General features: G+C 40.0%; 1 protein-coding gene across 4 annotated transcripts in view; it reads right to left on the reverse strand.

The window, feature by feature from the left end:
- The window catches only part of Arhgef6 (Rac/Cdc42 guanine nucleotide exchange factor 6), a 129283-nt gene that overhangs the window by 43414 nt on the left and 71384 nt on the right, over positions 1 to 14485 (reverse strand). For all 4 annotated transcript variants that reach the window (XR_016533839.1, XM_090326543.1, XM_090326542.1 and 1 more), the window contains 3 exons: positions 11072 to 11166; positions 4025 to 4120; positions 1445 to 1567 (listed from right to left, as the gene is read on the reverse strand). Coding sequence is in view for 3 of the 4 variants with exons in the window: in XM_090326543.1 (XP_090182669.1) it covers positions 1445 to 1567; positions 4025 to 4120; positions 11072 to 11166 (314 nt within the window). In the remaining variant the exon portion in view is untranslated. The remainder of the gene's footprint in view (positions 1 to 1444; positions 1568 to 4024; positions 4121 to 11071; positions 11167 to 14485) is intronic.

Below are 14485 nucleotides of genomic sequence, written 5' to 3' on the forward strand. Positions count from 1 at the left end.
TTCTTTGTCACCCTGTACCAGGATTAACTCCAAATGGATCAAAGACCTCGAGGTAAAACACATACATTGAAAACTTTAAAAGAAGAAACAGGAGATACACTAGGTCTCCTTGGCACAGGTCAAAACTTTCTTAATAAGGACCAAGAAACACAACAAATCAGAGAAAGTCTGGACAAGTGAGACTGCATTAAACTGCAGAGCTTCTGTATGGCAAATTAATTAGAAAGCCTACAGAGTGGGAGAAGATCTTCACTAACCATACAATGGACAAAGGCCTCATATCTAAAATATATCAACAGCTAAAAAAAATTGTATCACTCCAAAACCAATCTCCAAAGAAACAACCATCCCATTAAACATGGGCCAAAGACTTAAAGAGAGTCTTCTCTGAAGAAGAAATAAGAATGGCCTATAGACACATGAAGAAATGCTTGACATCTCTGGCCATAAAAGAAATGCAAATCAAAACAACTCTAAGATTCCACCTCACTCCAGTTAGAATGGCCAGGATCAAGAAAACTAATAACAACAGATGCTGGAGGGGATGTGGCCAGGAGGGATCCCTACTACACTGTTGGTGGGAGTGCAAACTCGTTCAACCACTATGGAAAGCAGTATGGCAGTTCCTCAAAAGACTAAACATAGAACTCCCCTATGACCCAGCAATTCCCCTACTTGGCATTTACCCAATCATCCAGAAACAAGGACATACTAAATCCGCTAGAACACAATGTTCATTGCAGCACTATTTACCATAGCAAAGATATGGAACCAACCCAGATGCCCCTCAGTTGTGAGTGAATCAACAAGATGTGGTATTTGTACACAGTGGAATTCTATGCTGCTGTCAGAAAGAATGACATCGCCCCATTTGTTAGGAAATGGAAAGACTTAGAAAAGATCATATTAAGTGAAGTAAGCCAGACTCAAAGGAACTTAGGCTCAATGGTTTCCCTCATTTGTCATAATCAGTAGAAAACTTGGGCTCTACTAGCAGAGATTTACTATAGAGCAAAACCTAGATATATAAGGCCATATAGAATGACGCTAAATGAAAAGGCCTCCAGGCTATAGAAACAAAAGCCATATAATGAGTGATTGTTGTCCTTAATGTACTATGTTATCTCTCATCTCTTTTGCTGTCCCATGGTTATCTCATATTGTTACAGTATTTCACCTTGTTGTTTGATATATTGGATATATTTGTACTTGGTTATTTGAAATTGGATAGGGAAGGGAGGAAAACAAGATGAGGGGTGGGGGTGGGGGGAGGGAAATGGGGACCAAGACATGAGAAAGGGTACCAATGTATGTGAAATAATGCACCTTCTATCTGGTGAATATAATGTAACCCTTCTATTAATTACAATAAAAATATATGAAAAAAAGAAAAGAAAAAAAATAGTTCCGGCATCAAGAACAGAGATAATGAGAGAAATGTTACCTGTGCTGGGTGAGCACATTCACAGCTGAAGGATGATTGGAACAGTAAGCCAAATACATAGATTTAAAATGAGGCATGAGGTTCAGTAGACAGCCTCCTACTTTGTGTTGGTTTTCTGGAAATCTGTAGGCAAAACAGGTGAAACACCACATGTAAAATAAGAAACAATAGATAAAAGATTATTCCAATTAACCCTCAAACCATGGAAACTGGTTTTTTTGTTTTTTGGGATTTTTTTTGTGGGTCATGGGGCTGGGACTCTGGGCCTGGGCGCTGTCCCTGAACTCTTCAACTCAAGGCTACAGCCCTACCCTTGAGCCTCCCTACCCCTACGCCTGGGCGCTGGCCCTGAGCTCTTCAGTTCAACGCTACTGCCCTACCCTTGAGCCAAGCCCCATTTTGTTTTCTAGAGGTTAACTGAAGATAAGAGGTCCTTTTGTGCCGGCTGGCTTTGAATCTTAATCCTCAGATTTCAGCCTCCAGAGTAGCTAGGATTACAGGCGTGAGCCATGGTGCCGGCTCATGGAAACATTTTGAATGTTTTGTTTTCTTTAAAATCCTATATTAGAAATATCCTACCCAGAAAATACAGATTTTTTTGGCCATTGATTTCAACTCTAGCCCCCAAACATCGCTCTAATATGCAGGATCAGACACTTACTTTGAATTAGCTGGTAGAGGTGTTTGTTTTTAAGATGGTTATATTTAAATTTAGCTTGACATGCTAAAATACTGTTAATTTATGTGAAGTTCAAGTGCAGGTAAAACTAAGTAAATTCACAAGCAACACACCACAAAAGAATATTATTATAGTGTGGTTAACCTAGTAGTTGCTACATAGAGTGACCGCATCATTTTTAATAATTTTTTTTAAATTACAAGTTGCTGGTTTTCATTTGTAAAAAAATCAGAAAAAGGGGGTCGGGGAGGGAAAGGGGGACAAAAACATGGGAAGTGATATCAATATTCAAGAAATGTACCCACTACCTCATGAATGTAACTGTAGTCCCTCTGTACATAACCCCCAACAATAAAATTCAAAAAAAAAAGAAATCAGAAAGGCATAAGAAAGAAAAAAATACTCAAAATCACAGTGTTCCATTATATTATTATTATAACAATTTTGGCACATTGCATGGGCTTTTTATCCTATGTGTTTCTCTATAAAATAAAAAAAAAACAAGGGCCTGGCATCGGTGCTTGTAGTCCTTGCTACTCAGAAGGCTGAGATATGAGTATTGTGGTTCAAACCAGCCTGGACACTAAAGGCCATGAGACTCTTATCTCCAATTAGCCATTAAAAAACCAGAAGTGGAGCTGTGGCTCAAGGAGTAGAGTACTAGCCTTGAGCTGAAGAGCTCAGGGTCAGTGCCCAGGCCCAGAGTTCAAGCCACACAACCAAAAATAAATAAATAAATTTAATCATAAATCTAATTTGTAATCTGCCCTTTTCACTTAGCAAGTATTGATTATCTACATTCCTACTGGCATTTGAAGTTGCTCCTCTGGCATTTGTATTGTGAGATTTCTTTATCTTCTACCCTGGACAATGACCTATGTCCCAGGGAGCTCCAATATAGATAAAAGTAATCAATTTCTCCAAAATATTCTGTTTGCAAAATTAATCTTGCAACAGAGATACATTGCCAGGAGATCAATTCTACTTCACTTTGTAGTATAATGTTGAGCACATCAAGAGTCAGCACTCCTGGCTGGGAGTTTGGCCTAGTGGTAGAGCGCTTGCCTAGCATACACGAAGACCCAGGTTCAATTCCTCAGTACCACATATATAGAAAAAAGCCGGAAGTGGCGCTGAGGCTCAAGTGGTAGAGCTCTAGCCTTGAGAAAGCCCAACAACAGTGCTCAGGTCCTGAGTTCAAGCCCAGGACTGCCCCCCCCCCAAAAAAAAGAATCAGCACTCCAGCCATCAGAAACCTACTGTGGTTCACATAAAACTATACTTTCCATTCTTCAACTTACTATGTAATAGAATATAACAGATACAATAGTAGGAGTGATTAAAGAAAATCAAGTGAGGTTGGAGGTAGAGGTAAATGGTATAGAGCCTCCTTCAAATGCATAAGGCCCTGCATCCAATTTGTAACAGAAAGAGTGTGGAGAGACAAAGGGAGGAAAGTTATCAAGGAGGGAGGGAGTGGGGGAAGGAAGAAGGACTTGTAAAGCAGAATAATCTAAGTGACTTTTCCAAATAATCTGTAATATACATGAATATCTAGCCAATATTAAAGTTGTCATTCATCATGAATTAATAATACCTTACATAACTTTTACACTGAGCAGAAACAGTAAATTAATGAGTTTTCATTGTTGTCACATATACATTTACCAGATGTTGAGGCCTGATACACATCTAGTACTTTGATATTTATTGTGAACACCACCACCTAGTGCATTTTCTCTGTATTGTCACTAGGTTCTGAAACAATGGATCAAAACTAGAGTAAATGCTAAATATCAAATGCCCTTTTTCAAGGCATGTGGTTAGGGTTAGGGTTAAAAACAAACAAACCTCTCAAAATGACTCTCAGCTGGCCATCCTAACAAATATGACTCACTTACTTGGAACAGTCTTCCAAGGCCTGGCAGAGTGTCTGTTGAAATGTACATACTTCCTCAAAGTTTCCCAGTAAAGATGTAAACTCCACAGAACTCAGACTGAAAAAAAAAATACATGTAGGTTTAGTTCTTTTTTTTTTTGCCAGTCCTGGGGCTTGAACTCAAGGCCTGAGCACTGTCCTTGGACACTTTGCTCAAGGCTGGCGCTCTGCCACTTGAGCCACAACACCAATTCTTGTTTTTTCTGTGTATGTGGTAACAAGGAATTGAACCCAGGACTTTGTATAGGCTAGGCAAACACTCTGTTACCACTAGGCTAAATTCCTGGCCCCAGTTGAGTCATTTTTTTCCCAGTCCTGGGCTTGAGCTCAGGGCCTGAGCACTGTCCTTGGGCTTTCTCAAGGCTAGAACTCTACCACCTGAGCCAAAGCACCACTTCTGGCTTTTTTTCTATGTATGTGGTACCAAGGTATTGAACCTGGGTCTTCGTACATGCTAGGCAAGCACTCTACCACTAGGCCAAACTCCTGGCCAGCTCAGTTAATTTTTTTAAGGATAACTTTAAGTATGTTATCATGGTATAGTTTGCTGATAGAGCCCTAATATCTGACAAATAGGGGGAGACAATCTCTGTATTTTAACTTTTGTTTTAATTGTCACCAAATCTATGGCTTTAGACAATCTCCTTATGCTTTTCTCCTTGATTTCCATTTTCTACAATATGAATAATGATCCTAAAGATAACCAGTTAACATAAAGAGACACTTAGAATAAAAAAAATAAAAAAATAAAAAAAGAGACACTTGGGCATTTTTTGGTATTTTATTTATTATTTTTTTGTTGGTCATGGGGCTTGAACTCTGGACACTGTCCCTGAGTTCTTCAGCTCAAGGCTACCACCCTACCCCTTGAGCCACAGCACCACTTCCCATTTTCTAGTGGTTAATTGGAGATAAGTATATCGCATTCTTTAGTGCCTGGGCTGGCTTTGAACTTCCATCCACAGATCTCAGACTCCTGAGTAGCTAGGATAACAGGCGTGAGCCACTCCACCTGGCTTTTTTAATTTTATAAAGCTGTAAGAAATATTAATAAGTACTCAATAGGTAACTATCTAAATAGATAAAAATAGACTATAGCTGGGTATAGGCATTTAAAAAAAAACCTTTGTGAGGCTGGGTGCAGGATTCTCATGCCTGTAATGCTATAATCCCCTCTACTCAGGAAACTGAAATCTGAGGATTGTGGTTCAAAGCCAGCCCAGGAAGGAAAGTCTGTGAGACACTTAACTCCAATTAATCACAGAAAAACTATAAGTGGTAAGCCAGACTCAAAGGAACATAGACTCAATGGTTTCCCTCATTCGTCATAATCAGTAGAAACCTTGGGCTCTACTAGCAGAGATTTGCAATAGAACAAAATCTAGATATATCCGGCCATATAGAATGACGCTAAATGAAAGGACCTCCAGGATATAGAAACCAAAGCCATATAATGAGTGATTGTTGTCCTTAATATACTATGCTATCTCTCATCTCTTTTGCTGTCCCATGGTTATCTCATATTGTTACAGTATTTCATCTTGTTGTTTGATACATTGTATATATGTGTATTTGGTTATTTGAAGTAGATAGGGAAAGGGGAAACAAGATGAGGAGCCGAGGTGGGGGGAGGGAAATGTGGACCAAGACATGAGAAAGGGTACCAATGTATGTGAAATAATGCACCTTCTATCTGGTGAACATAATGTAACCCTTCTATTAATTACAATAAAAATATATGGAAAATAAAGAAAAGTGAGGCTGTAACTCAAATGGTAGAAACTGTTGTATAGCACCCAGCCCCTGAGTTCAAGCCTCACAACCAATACACACACACACACACACACACACACACAAATGTTTGGGTATTTTCCAGTACAGGATCTAGAAAAGTAAGCTAAAATTTATATGCACTCAAATAATGTACAGAAAAAAGTAGTAAAACCAGGGCCAGGAGTTTGGCCTAGTGGTTAAAGTGCTTGCCTAGCATGCATGAAGACCCGGGTTCCATTCCTCAGCACCACATACATAGAAAAAAAAGCTTGAAGGGGTGTTGATACTTGAGAAAAGTCCAAGAACAATGCTTAAGCCCTGAGTTCAAGCCCAGGACTGGCAAAAATAGTAGTAAAACCATCTTTCGCCTGCACTAAAATGCTCAGATACCATTAAAAGATTCAAGAAAAGAAATAAAAGGGAAGAAAAATAACGCTCACGTTTTTTTGATATTTGTTTTTGAAGTGAAATAGAGTTAAATCAAGTTGAACCATTTTATCTGAAGCCTTTATATAAAGAATGCTCTTTTGTACACTTCTCATACCAAACAATAAGTGATAAGAATAAGAGACAGCCCTTATCAGAGAGTGCTGAACACTTACTTACACAAGCATTTTACAAATAAGACCTCATAAGACAGCACCACTGCCATCTACATTTCACAGGTGAGAAGTTGGTACAGAGAACTTACTTAAGTCACCCAAAGTTACAAACCAATGAATGACAAAGAAAGAAAATGAGCCCAAATAATCTAGCTCCATAGAGCAGGGATTTAACCTCACTTTTGGGGAAAAACTTTTCAGATCTGCTTTACTGGCATGCTATTATACACATTCTTTCCTCTTAAGAATACATAATCATGTAACTATCCAGGTGCTGGTGGCTCATGCCTGTAATCCTAGCTACACCTATTATACACATTCTTTTTCCTTAAGAATATATAATCTCGGGGCCGTGAGTTTGGCCTAGTGGTAGAGTGCTTGCCCAGCATGCACGAAGACCCAGGTTCGATTCCTGGGTACCACATATATAGAAAAAGCCACGAGTAGTGGTGAGGTTCAAGTGGTAGAGCTCTAGCCCTGAGAAAGCTCAAGGATAGTGCCCAGGCCCTGAGTTCAAGCTTCCAGGACTGGCATAAAAAAGAATATATAATCCCATGACTAGCCAGGTGCTGGTGGCTCATGCCTGAATCCTAGCTACACAAGAGGCTGAGATCTGAGGATCATAGTTGGAAGCCAGCCCAAACAGGAGTGTCGGTGAGATTATCTCCAATAAAGTACAAAAGTAGCTGTGCTCAAGTGGTAGAGCTCGAGCACAAAGGCTCAGGGACAGTACTCAAGCCCAGAGTTCAAGTCCCAGGACTTGCAAAAAAATATTTGTGTTCCCCAGTATATAAGCCTTGAAAAAAATAAGAATATATAATATGAGGTGGATATTTCCCAAGAGAACAATTTATGCTGACCAATAAAACAGGAAAAACTCAAACAAACATTACCAGAAACTCCTGAAGTATAAAAAAGCTCCTAGTTCCTCTGCTATAATACTGTCTTGAACCATAAGCTAAAAAAAAACTCCCATTATGAGGAACAAAGCAAAACTGCCAGACAGCCATCCTGGTTGTCTGACAACCTCAATCAGAAGCTTACCTAAGCCTGACTGGTAGCTTCTCAATAAGACAGTCAACATTCTATTTTGTCCAAATGATCTGGGGGATGATGAGACATTTAAAACAAATGGAAACTTACTGTAACTGCATTCTCAATGCAAAGTGGAACAGTCCAGGTCTGACTCTGGTCTCTCACCTCTTCTGCCCAGCCTCGTTTTCCTTTCCCCCCTGTTTCTTGATTGCTAACCAGTCTCCTTCCCATTTGAAATCTTACCATCTTTCCTCCCAGGATTACCATTTTACTTTCTTATTTGTCACTGTACTTAGTGGAAAGACACTTGGTGGCTTTAGTCTGTCTACTTCTAGTGGCTATGTGATCAGCAAGGCAGTCAACATCTCTTAATTTCATTTTCTTTTTATTTTTGTTTGGGGTGTGTGTGTGTGTGTGTGTGTGTGTGCTGCTTAACCTCAGCTTTTCGCTTTTCTTCTCATGGCTGGTGGTCCACCACTTGAGCCACCTCTGCAGTTACAGCTCTTAGCTGGGTAATTGGAGATGAGAGTCTCATACTTTTCTGTCTGGGGAGGCTTCAAACCGGGATCCTCAGATCTCAGCCTCCTGAGTAGCTAGGACTACAGACATAAGCCATCAGCACTCAAATGGACTTACCTCTTTTCAGTGGAGATAGCCATTTCTCCCAGGCAACCCTGGGAGATCCCAGGCAAGCCTACATGATTCAGAGAACACTGCATACTATGCACAATAACAAAACTCTTCGTTGTTGATCACATCCAAACTCTTAAAACAAAGTAACACAAAATCCTTGCCTACTGAAAAAAGGATTCCTGTAGTGCCATAAAACTCACTTAATCAGCCCAGTGCTGGTAGCTCCATGCCTGTGATCCTAGCTGCTCAGGGGGCTGAAATCTGAGGACTGTAGTTCAAAGCCAGCTCAGGTAGGAATGTCTGTGAGACTCATTGCTAATTAACCACCAAAAGAGCTGAAAATGGAGCTGTGGCTCAACTTGGTAGAGCATTAGCCTTTAGCAATCCAGCACAGGGACAGTACCCATGCCCTGAGTTCAAACCTTAGGAGCAACACAAGAAATAAGAATCACTAACGCCAGGCACAGTGTGGCTCACATCTGTAATCCTAGCTACTCAGGAGGCTGAGATGTGAGGATCAGGGTTCAAAATCAGCCGACCAAAAAGAACCTGAGACTCTTATCTTCAATGAACCTCTAGAAAATGGGGAAGCGAGGCTTGGCTTAAGTGGTAAGGTGGTAGTCTTGAGCTGAAGAGCTCCAGGACAACGCCCAGGCTGAGTTCAAGCCCCATGACCCACAAAAAGAGGAAAGAAAAAAAGAAATTCAGCAAGACATTGTACATACACAAATAAGACCTGGCAAAAGGAATGGAAATAGTAAAATGTATTAAACCCACATAAGTCTAAAGTTGGTAGTCCAACGAAAGTCAGCTCTTATCCAACTGGAGAAGAAGCTTTGCCCTCCTCTGTATGGTGTGACTCATGAATTTTCTACTCGACTTAGATCATTGCTAATAAAATGGAATCAATACAAATAGCAAATTAAATGCCAAAGAGTCAGTGTCTACAAGTATCAAAAATGTGTGGTCAATATATTTCTTGAGTAAAAACTAAGCTTTTCAATTCAGGCTTTATATCAAAACAAGTTTTGACCCTTTTGTGTTCTTTAAAAGACTTTCACATCGAATTGTCATTCACAATTTGTCAGTGAAACACGCTTGAACTGCTCTCAAGAACATTCACAAAATGCCATACTCTGTCCATTCTCAGAGCATGGGAAAGAGGTTCTGCTTTGGCAAGCTAAGGTCAGAATGAGCATGAGAATTTCTATGTGCTTTCTGAATAAAAACACAAGGAAGTCCTTTTTCTCTATGACAAAACTGGACAGACACATCACTTTAAAATGTACAAGATAGGGGTGAGCACTAGTGTCTCACACTTTGAATCCTATCTATTCAAAAGGGTGAGTTTGGAGGATCATAATTCTAAACCAGTCCACGGAGGAAAGTCCATGAGACTCATATCTCCAATGAACTACCCCACAAAAAGAAGTGGAGCTGTGGCTCAAATGGCAGAGCACTATCCTTGAGCAATATAATTAAGGGACAGCACCTAGGCCCTGAGTTTATGCGCAAACTAAAAATCCTAGCTACTCAGGAGAATCAGGTTCAAAATCAGCCCCAACACAAAAGGACCTGAGACTCTTATCTATAATTAACCTTTAGAAAATAAGAAGTGAGCCCTGGCTCAAGGGTAGGGCAGTGGCTTGGAGCTGAAGAGCACAGCAACAGCACTCAGGCCCGGGGGTAGGGTGGTAACTTTGAGCTGAAGAGCTCAGGAACAGCGCCCAGCCCAGGCCAAGTTCAAGCACCAAGACCCACAAAAAAAAGAAAAGTAGAGTGGAATAGAGGTTAAGAGAGTCTGAGCTGGAAGGGAAGGGATAGAGAGGATGGATTGGGCTAGGGATGTGGCCTAGTAGAACAGTGCTTGCCAAGCATGCATGAAGCCCTGGGTTCAATTACTCAGTATCATATGCACTGAAAAACCTGGAAGTGGCTCTGTGGCTCAAGTGGTAGAGTGCTAGCCTTAAGAAATGTCAAGGATAGGGGCCGGGAGTTTGGTCTAGTGGTAGAGTGCTTGCCTAGCATGCACGAAGACCCGGGTTCGATTCCTTGGTACCACATACTTAGAAAAAGCCGGAAGTGGTGCTGAGGCTCAAGTGGTAGAGCTCTAGCCTTGAGAAAAAAAGTCCAAGACAGTGCTCAGGCCCTGAGTTTAAGCCCCAGGACTGGCAAAAATAATAAATAAAAATAAACAAGAAAGGATGGAGAAAGGATATAAACAGGCCTGAGGGTACAGCTTGATAGGAAATATAACATCGAATGCTCTATAACACAACAGGGTATCTGCAGTTGACAACAATTTGTTGTATATGTTAACATAGCTGGCGGAAAGGATTTTTTTTGCAAGTCCTGAGGCTTGAACTCAGGGCCTAAGCACTGTCCTTGGGCTTTCTCAAGGCTAGAGCCGGACCCTTTGAGCCTCAGCACCACTTCCAGCTTTTTTCTATGTATGTGGTACCAAGGAATCAAACTCCAGTCTTTGTGCATGCTAGGCAAGTACTCTACCACGAGGCCAAACTCCCAGCCAGGAAAGGATTTTTAATGTTCCCAACACGAAAAAGAAACAGTATATGTTTGAGGTGGTGGACATACCAATTAACTGATCTGATCATTACACACTGAAATTAAAGTATCGCATATCTCACCAATATGGAAAATTAGTGTGCTTAAAATTTTGACTTTTCTAACATTGTAAGTGGACAATAGGAAGAAATATACAAGATAAAAATTATAACATGCAGAAATCCAGATTTGTTCATCCCTCCCTCAAAAAAGCCTCCTAAGCTTTCCAAAAGCAACATCTTGCACAATTTCTGTTGCCCTGACCATGTTCTTGGCAACCTATGATCTGTGGAAATTCTTCTAAAGGGCAAAATCAATTATTCAGTGACATAAGAGCAATGACTCCATATGCTGACATTATCTGGCTTTATTCGACTAGAGGTTTAAAATTAAAATCTTACTTGTTATTGGACTGCAGCGGTCTTAGGTAAGTAACAAGCAGAGACTGAAGCTCTTTAGCATATTCTTTCTCTGTGTCCAAGATGTTCTGTAACACCTGTAGGAAAATAAAGGTCAAGTATTTTAATTGTCAAGAGTGAAACTTCAAATACAGCTTTAGATATTGTAACCAAATTACTAGGAAAAGCAGTCCTATCCACTCAAGCTAGTAGCACAAAAGCTGAATGCACTTTAGTTTAGTCTAGCAAAGTACTTTCATAATTGTATGTCAATTGATCTGGCTGTGTAACTCACATAAACACAAAATTTCCCACAAGTTTTCAGTTACCCAGAACTGGAAGACCTGTCCTTTACATAGTATTGTTCAAAATTCTCCCATTTTTTATACTTTTATCCTGAGGAAAGGTTTCAATTGGAAAAAGCCATACTGGATATACAGGGAATTTCTAAGCAGGATTATAACAACTAATCTTGGAATATGATAAATGCAAACAGAAAAAAGGAAAACTGTGAGGAATTCAAGGGAAATAATATTGTACTTATTGGTATGATAAAATTCTATACACAAAATAATGTATGAGCTAATAATTTTTCTTGCACAAAAATTGTAGGGTCATGTCCCATTTCCCAGCCTGGTATACAGGCATATAAGCCTTTATTTCAAGCCGTTAGATATGGCCAAGTTAATATTTTTTGTTGTTGTTGGTCATGGGTCTTGAACTCTGAGCCTGGGCACCATCCCTGAGCTCTTCAGCTCAAGGCTACCGCCCTACCCCTTGATCCGTAGCACCACCTCCAGTTTTCTGCTGGTTAATTGGACATAAGAGTCTCACGTTCTTTAGTGCCCGGGCTGGCTTTGAACCATAATCCTCATATCTCAGCCTCCTGTGTAGCTAGGATTACAGGTGTGAGCCATTGCTCGCGATGAAGTTAACATTTTGAGCAAGTATTTTTTTATATGTTGTCACTCAGTCAAAATTATGAAGAGCCAGTTATTGTTTTAGCTGTGTGTACTCTTCTGTTTATTGTTTGCTTTTTATGCATCTTAGGGGAGGGAAGGGGGCACAAAAAGGGAGAGAGGAAAGGTAAACAAATGTAATTGTGGTATTCAGTATATATTTTTGGACAATGAACTATGTAGGCAGGAGCAAAGAAATGGGTAACATTGTGCAAAAGAGAAATGTATGCATAAACTGAATTTTGAAATGGTAACCTCTGCAAAATACCCTAATAATAACAATAAAAATCATATTAAAAATACTCAGAGCCAATTGCTATGTTTCCCATAGAGTTTCCTTATGCCATAAAAGGATGACGAATTATTGTCAGGAAAAGCCCATGAGTGTCCCCAAATCCCAGACATCACAGTTGACTTAATGAATCTGTGGCTTCATATTGGATGGGTTCAGCCAGGCCCAAGTGACTTAGGCCTGTAATTCTAGCTACCAAGGAAACTGAGATCTAAGGATTGCAGTTAAAAGCCAACCCAAGGCGAGGAGTTTGGCCTAATGGTAGAGTGCTTGCCTAGCATCTATGAAGACCAGGGTTCGATTCCTTACTACCACATACATAGAAAAGGCCAGAAGTGTTGCTGTGGCTAAGTGGTAGGGCTCAAGCCTTGAGAAAGTCCAAGGACAGTGCCCAGGCCCTGAGTTCAAGCTCCAGGACTGGCAAAAAAAAACAGCCCAGGTAAGAAATGCCACCCAATTCTTATGTCCAATTAACTAGCAAAAAGCTGGAAGTTGTTTGTTGAGTACTGGTGCTCATGCCTATAATCCTAACAACTCAGGAGGCTGAGATATGAGGATAGCAATTGAAAGCCAACCTGGGCAAGAAAGTTCATGAGAATCTTATATGCAATTAACCACCAGAAAGCCAGAAGTGGTGCTGTGGCTCAAAACGGTAGAATGCTAGCCTTGAGTGAAAGAACTCAAGGACAGCACCCAGGCCTTGAATTCAAGCCCCACAACCAATAACAAAAAGCTGAGTGAAGCTGTGTTTCAAGTGGTAGAGAGGTAGCCTTGAGTGAAAAACATAAGGGACAGTGCTTAGGCTCTGAATTCAAGTCTCCAGGATTGATTAAAACATATTTCTTTGTTTCTGTGTCCATATTCTCAAGATCCAACCAACCTCAGGTTGAAAACAGCTTTTAAAAATTACATTAGTGGGAGGGACTGGGAGAAAATGAGGGAACAGAAGACACTTACAAAAGGAAATATACTCATTACTTGACTCATGTAATTGTAATCCTTCTGAACATAAACTCTATAATAACAATAAAGTAAATTTGTAAAAAAACAAAAATACATTGGTTCCAATGGTTAGTGGTTCCCATCTATAATCCTAACTACTCAGGAAGGTGAGATCTGAGATTAAAGTCATCCCAGGCAGACAAATTTAGAAGCCTCTTATCTCTGATTACCAGCAAAAAGCAAGAACTGAAAGTATGGTTCAAAGCCAACCCCCCCACCCCCATCAATAAAATCTGTCAGACTCTTATCTCCAGTTAACCTCAAGAAAACTAGAAATGACACTGTGACTCACGGAGTAGGGAGGTAGCCTAGAGCCTCAGAGCCTCAGAGTAGGGGGAGTAGTCTTGATCTGAAGAGCTCAGGGACAACGTCCAGTCCCTGAGTTCAAAGACCAGGACTGACAAATACAAAAAAAAAAGAATACATGGGGCTGGGAGTTTGGCCTAGTGGTAGAGTGCTTGCCTAGCATACACGAGGACCCGGGTTCGATTCCTCGGTACCACATACATAGCAAAAAGCCAGAAGTGGTGCTGTGGCTCAAGTGGTAGAGCCCTAGCCTTGAGAAAATCCAGGGACAGTGTTCAAACCCTGAGCCCAAGCCCAGGCCTGGTAAAAAAAAAAGAATACAAATTTCAATGAGGAGGAATAAGCTCAAAGAATGTATAACATGATAACTATAGAACTATAGTTAATTACAATGTCTTCAAAATTACTGAGAACAGGGACCAGGAGTTTGGCCTAGTGGTAGAGTGCTTGCCTAGCATGCACAAAGACCCAGGTTTGATTCTTTGGTACCACATATACAGAAAAAATAATTACTGAGTAGATTTTTAAGTGTTCTTATCACAAAAATGAGAAGTACATGAAATAAAATATATACTAATTAATTCAAGGTAGCCATTTTACAATTAAAAACATATTGTACATGATAATGATATACAATTTGATTTGTCAGTTAAAAGTAGGGATTGTGATCTTAAGCAACAAAACCTAAATAAAATCAAAGCTGGTTCTTTGACAAGATTTTGTAAGACAGAAATCTTCAGCTTCATTGACTAAGAAAAAGTATTATTAAAACTAGAAATTTAAATAAATAGAATTACATTTGCATTGAAGATATATATATATATAATTTTTTCTTGCCATTATTCCCTAAATAAAACA

The sequence above is a fragment of the Megascapheus bottae genome, chromosome X (assembly GCF_031878675.1).
Source record: "Megascapheus bottae isolate mThoBot1 chromosome X, mThoBot2.hap1, whole genome shotgun sequence".
Taxonomy (NCBI): Eukaryota; Metazoa; Chordata; class Mammalia; order Rodentia; family Geomyidae; genus Megascapheus; species Megascapheus bottae.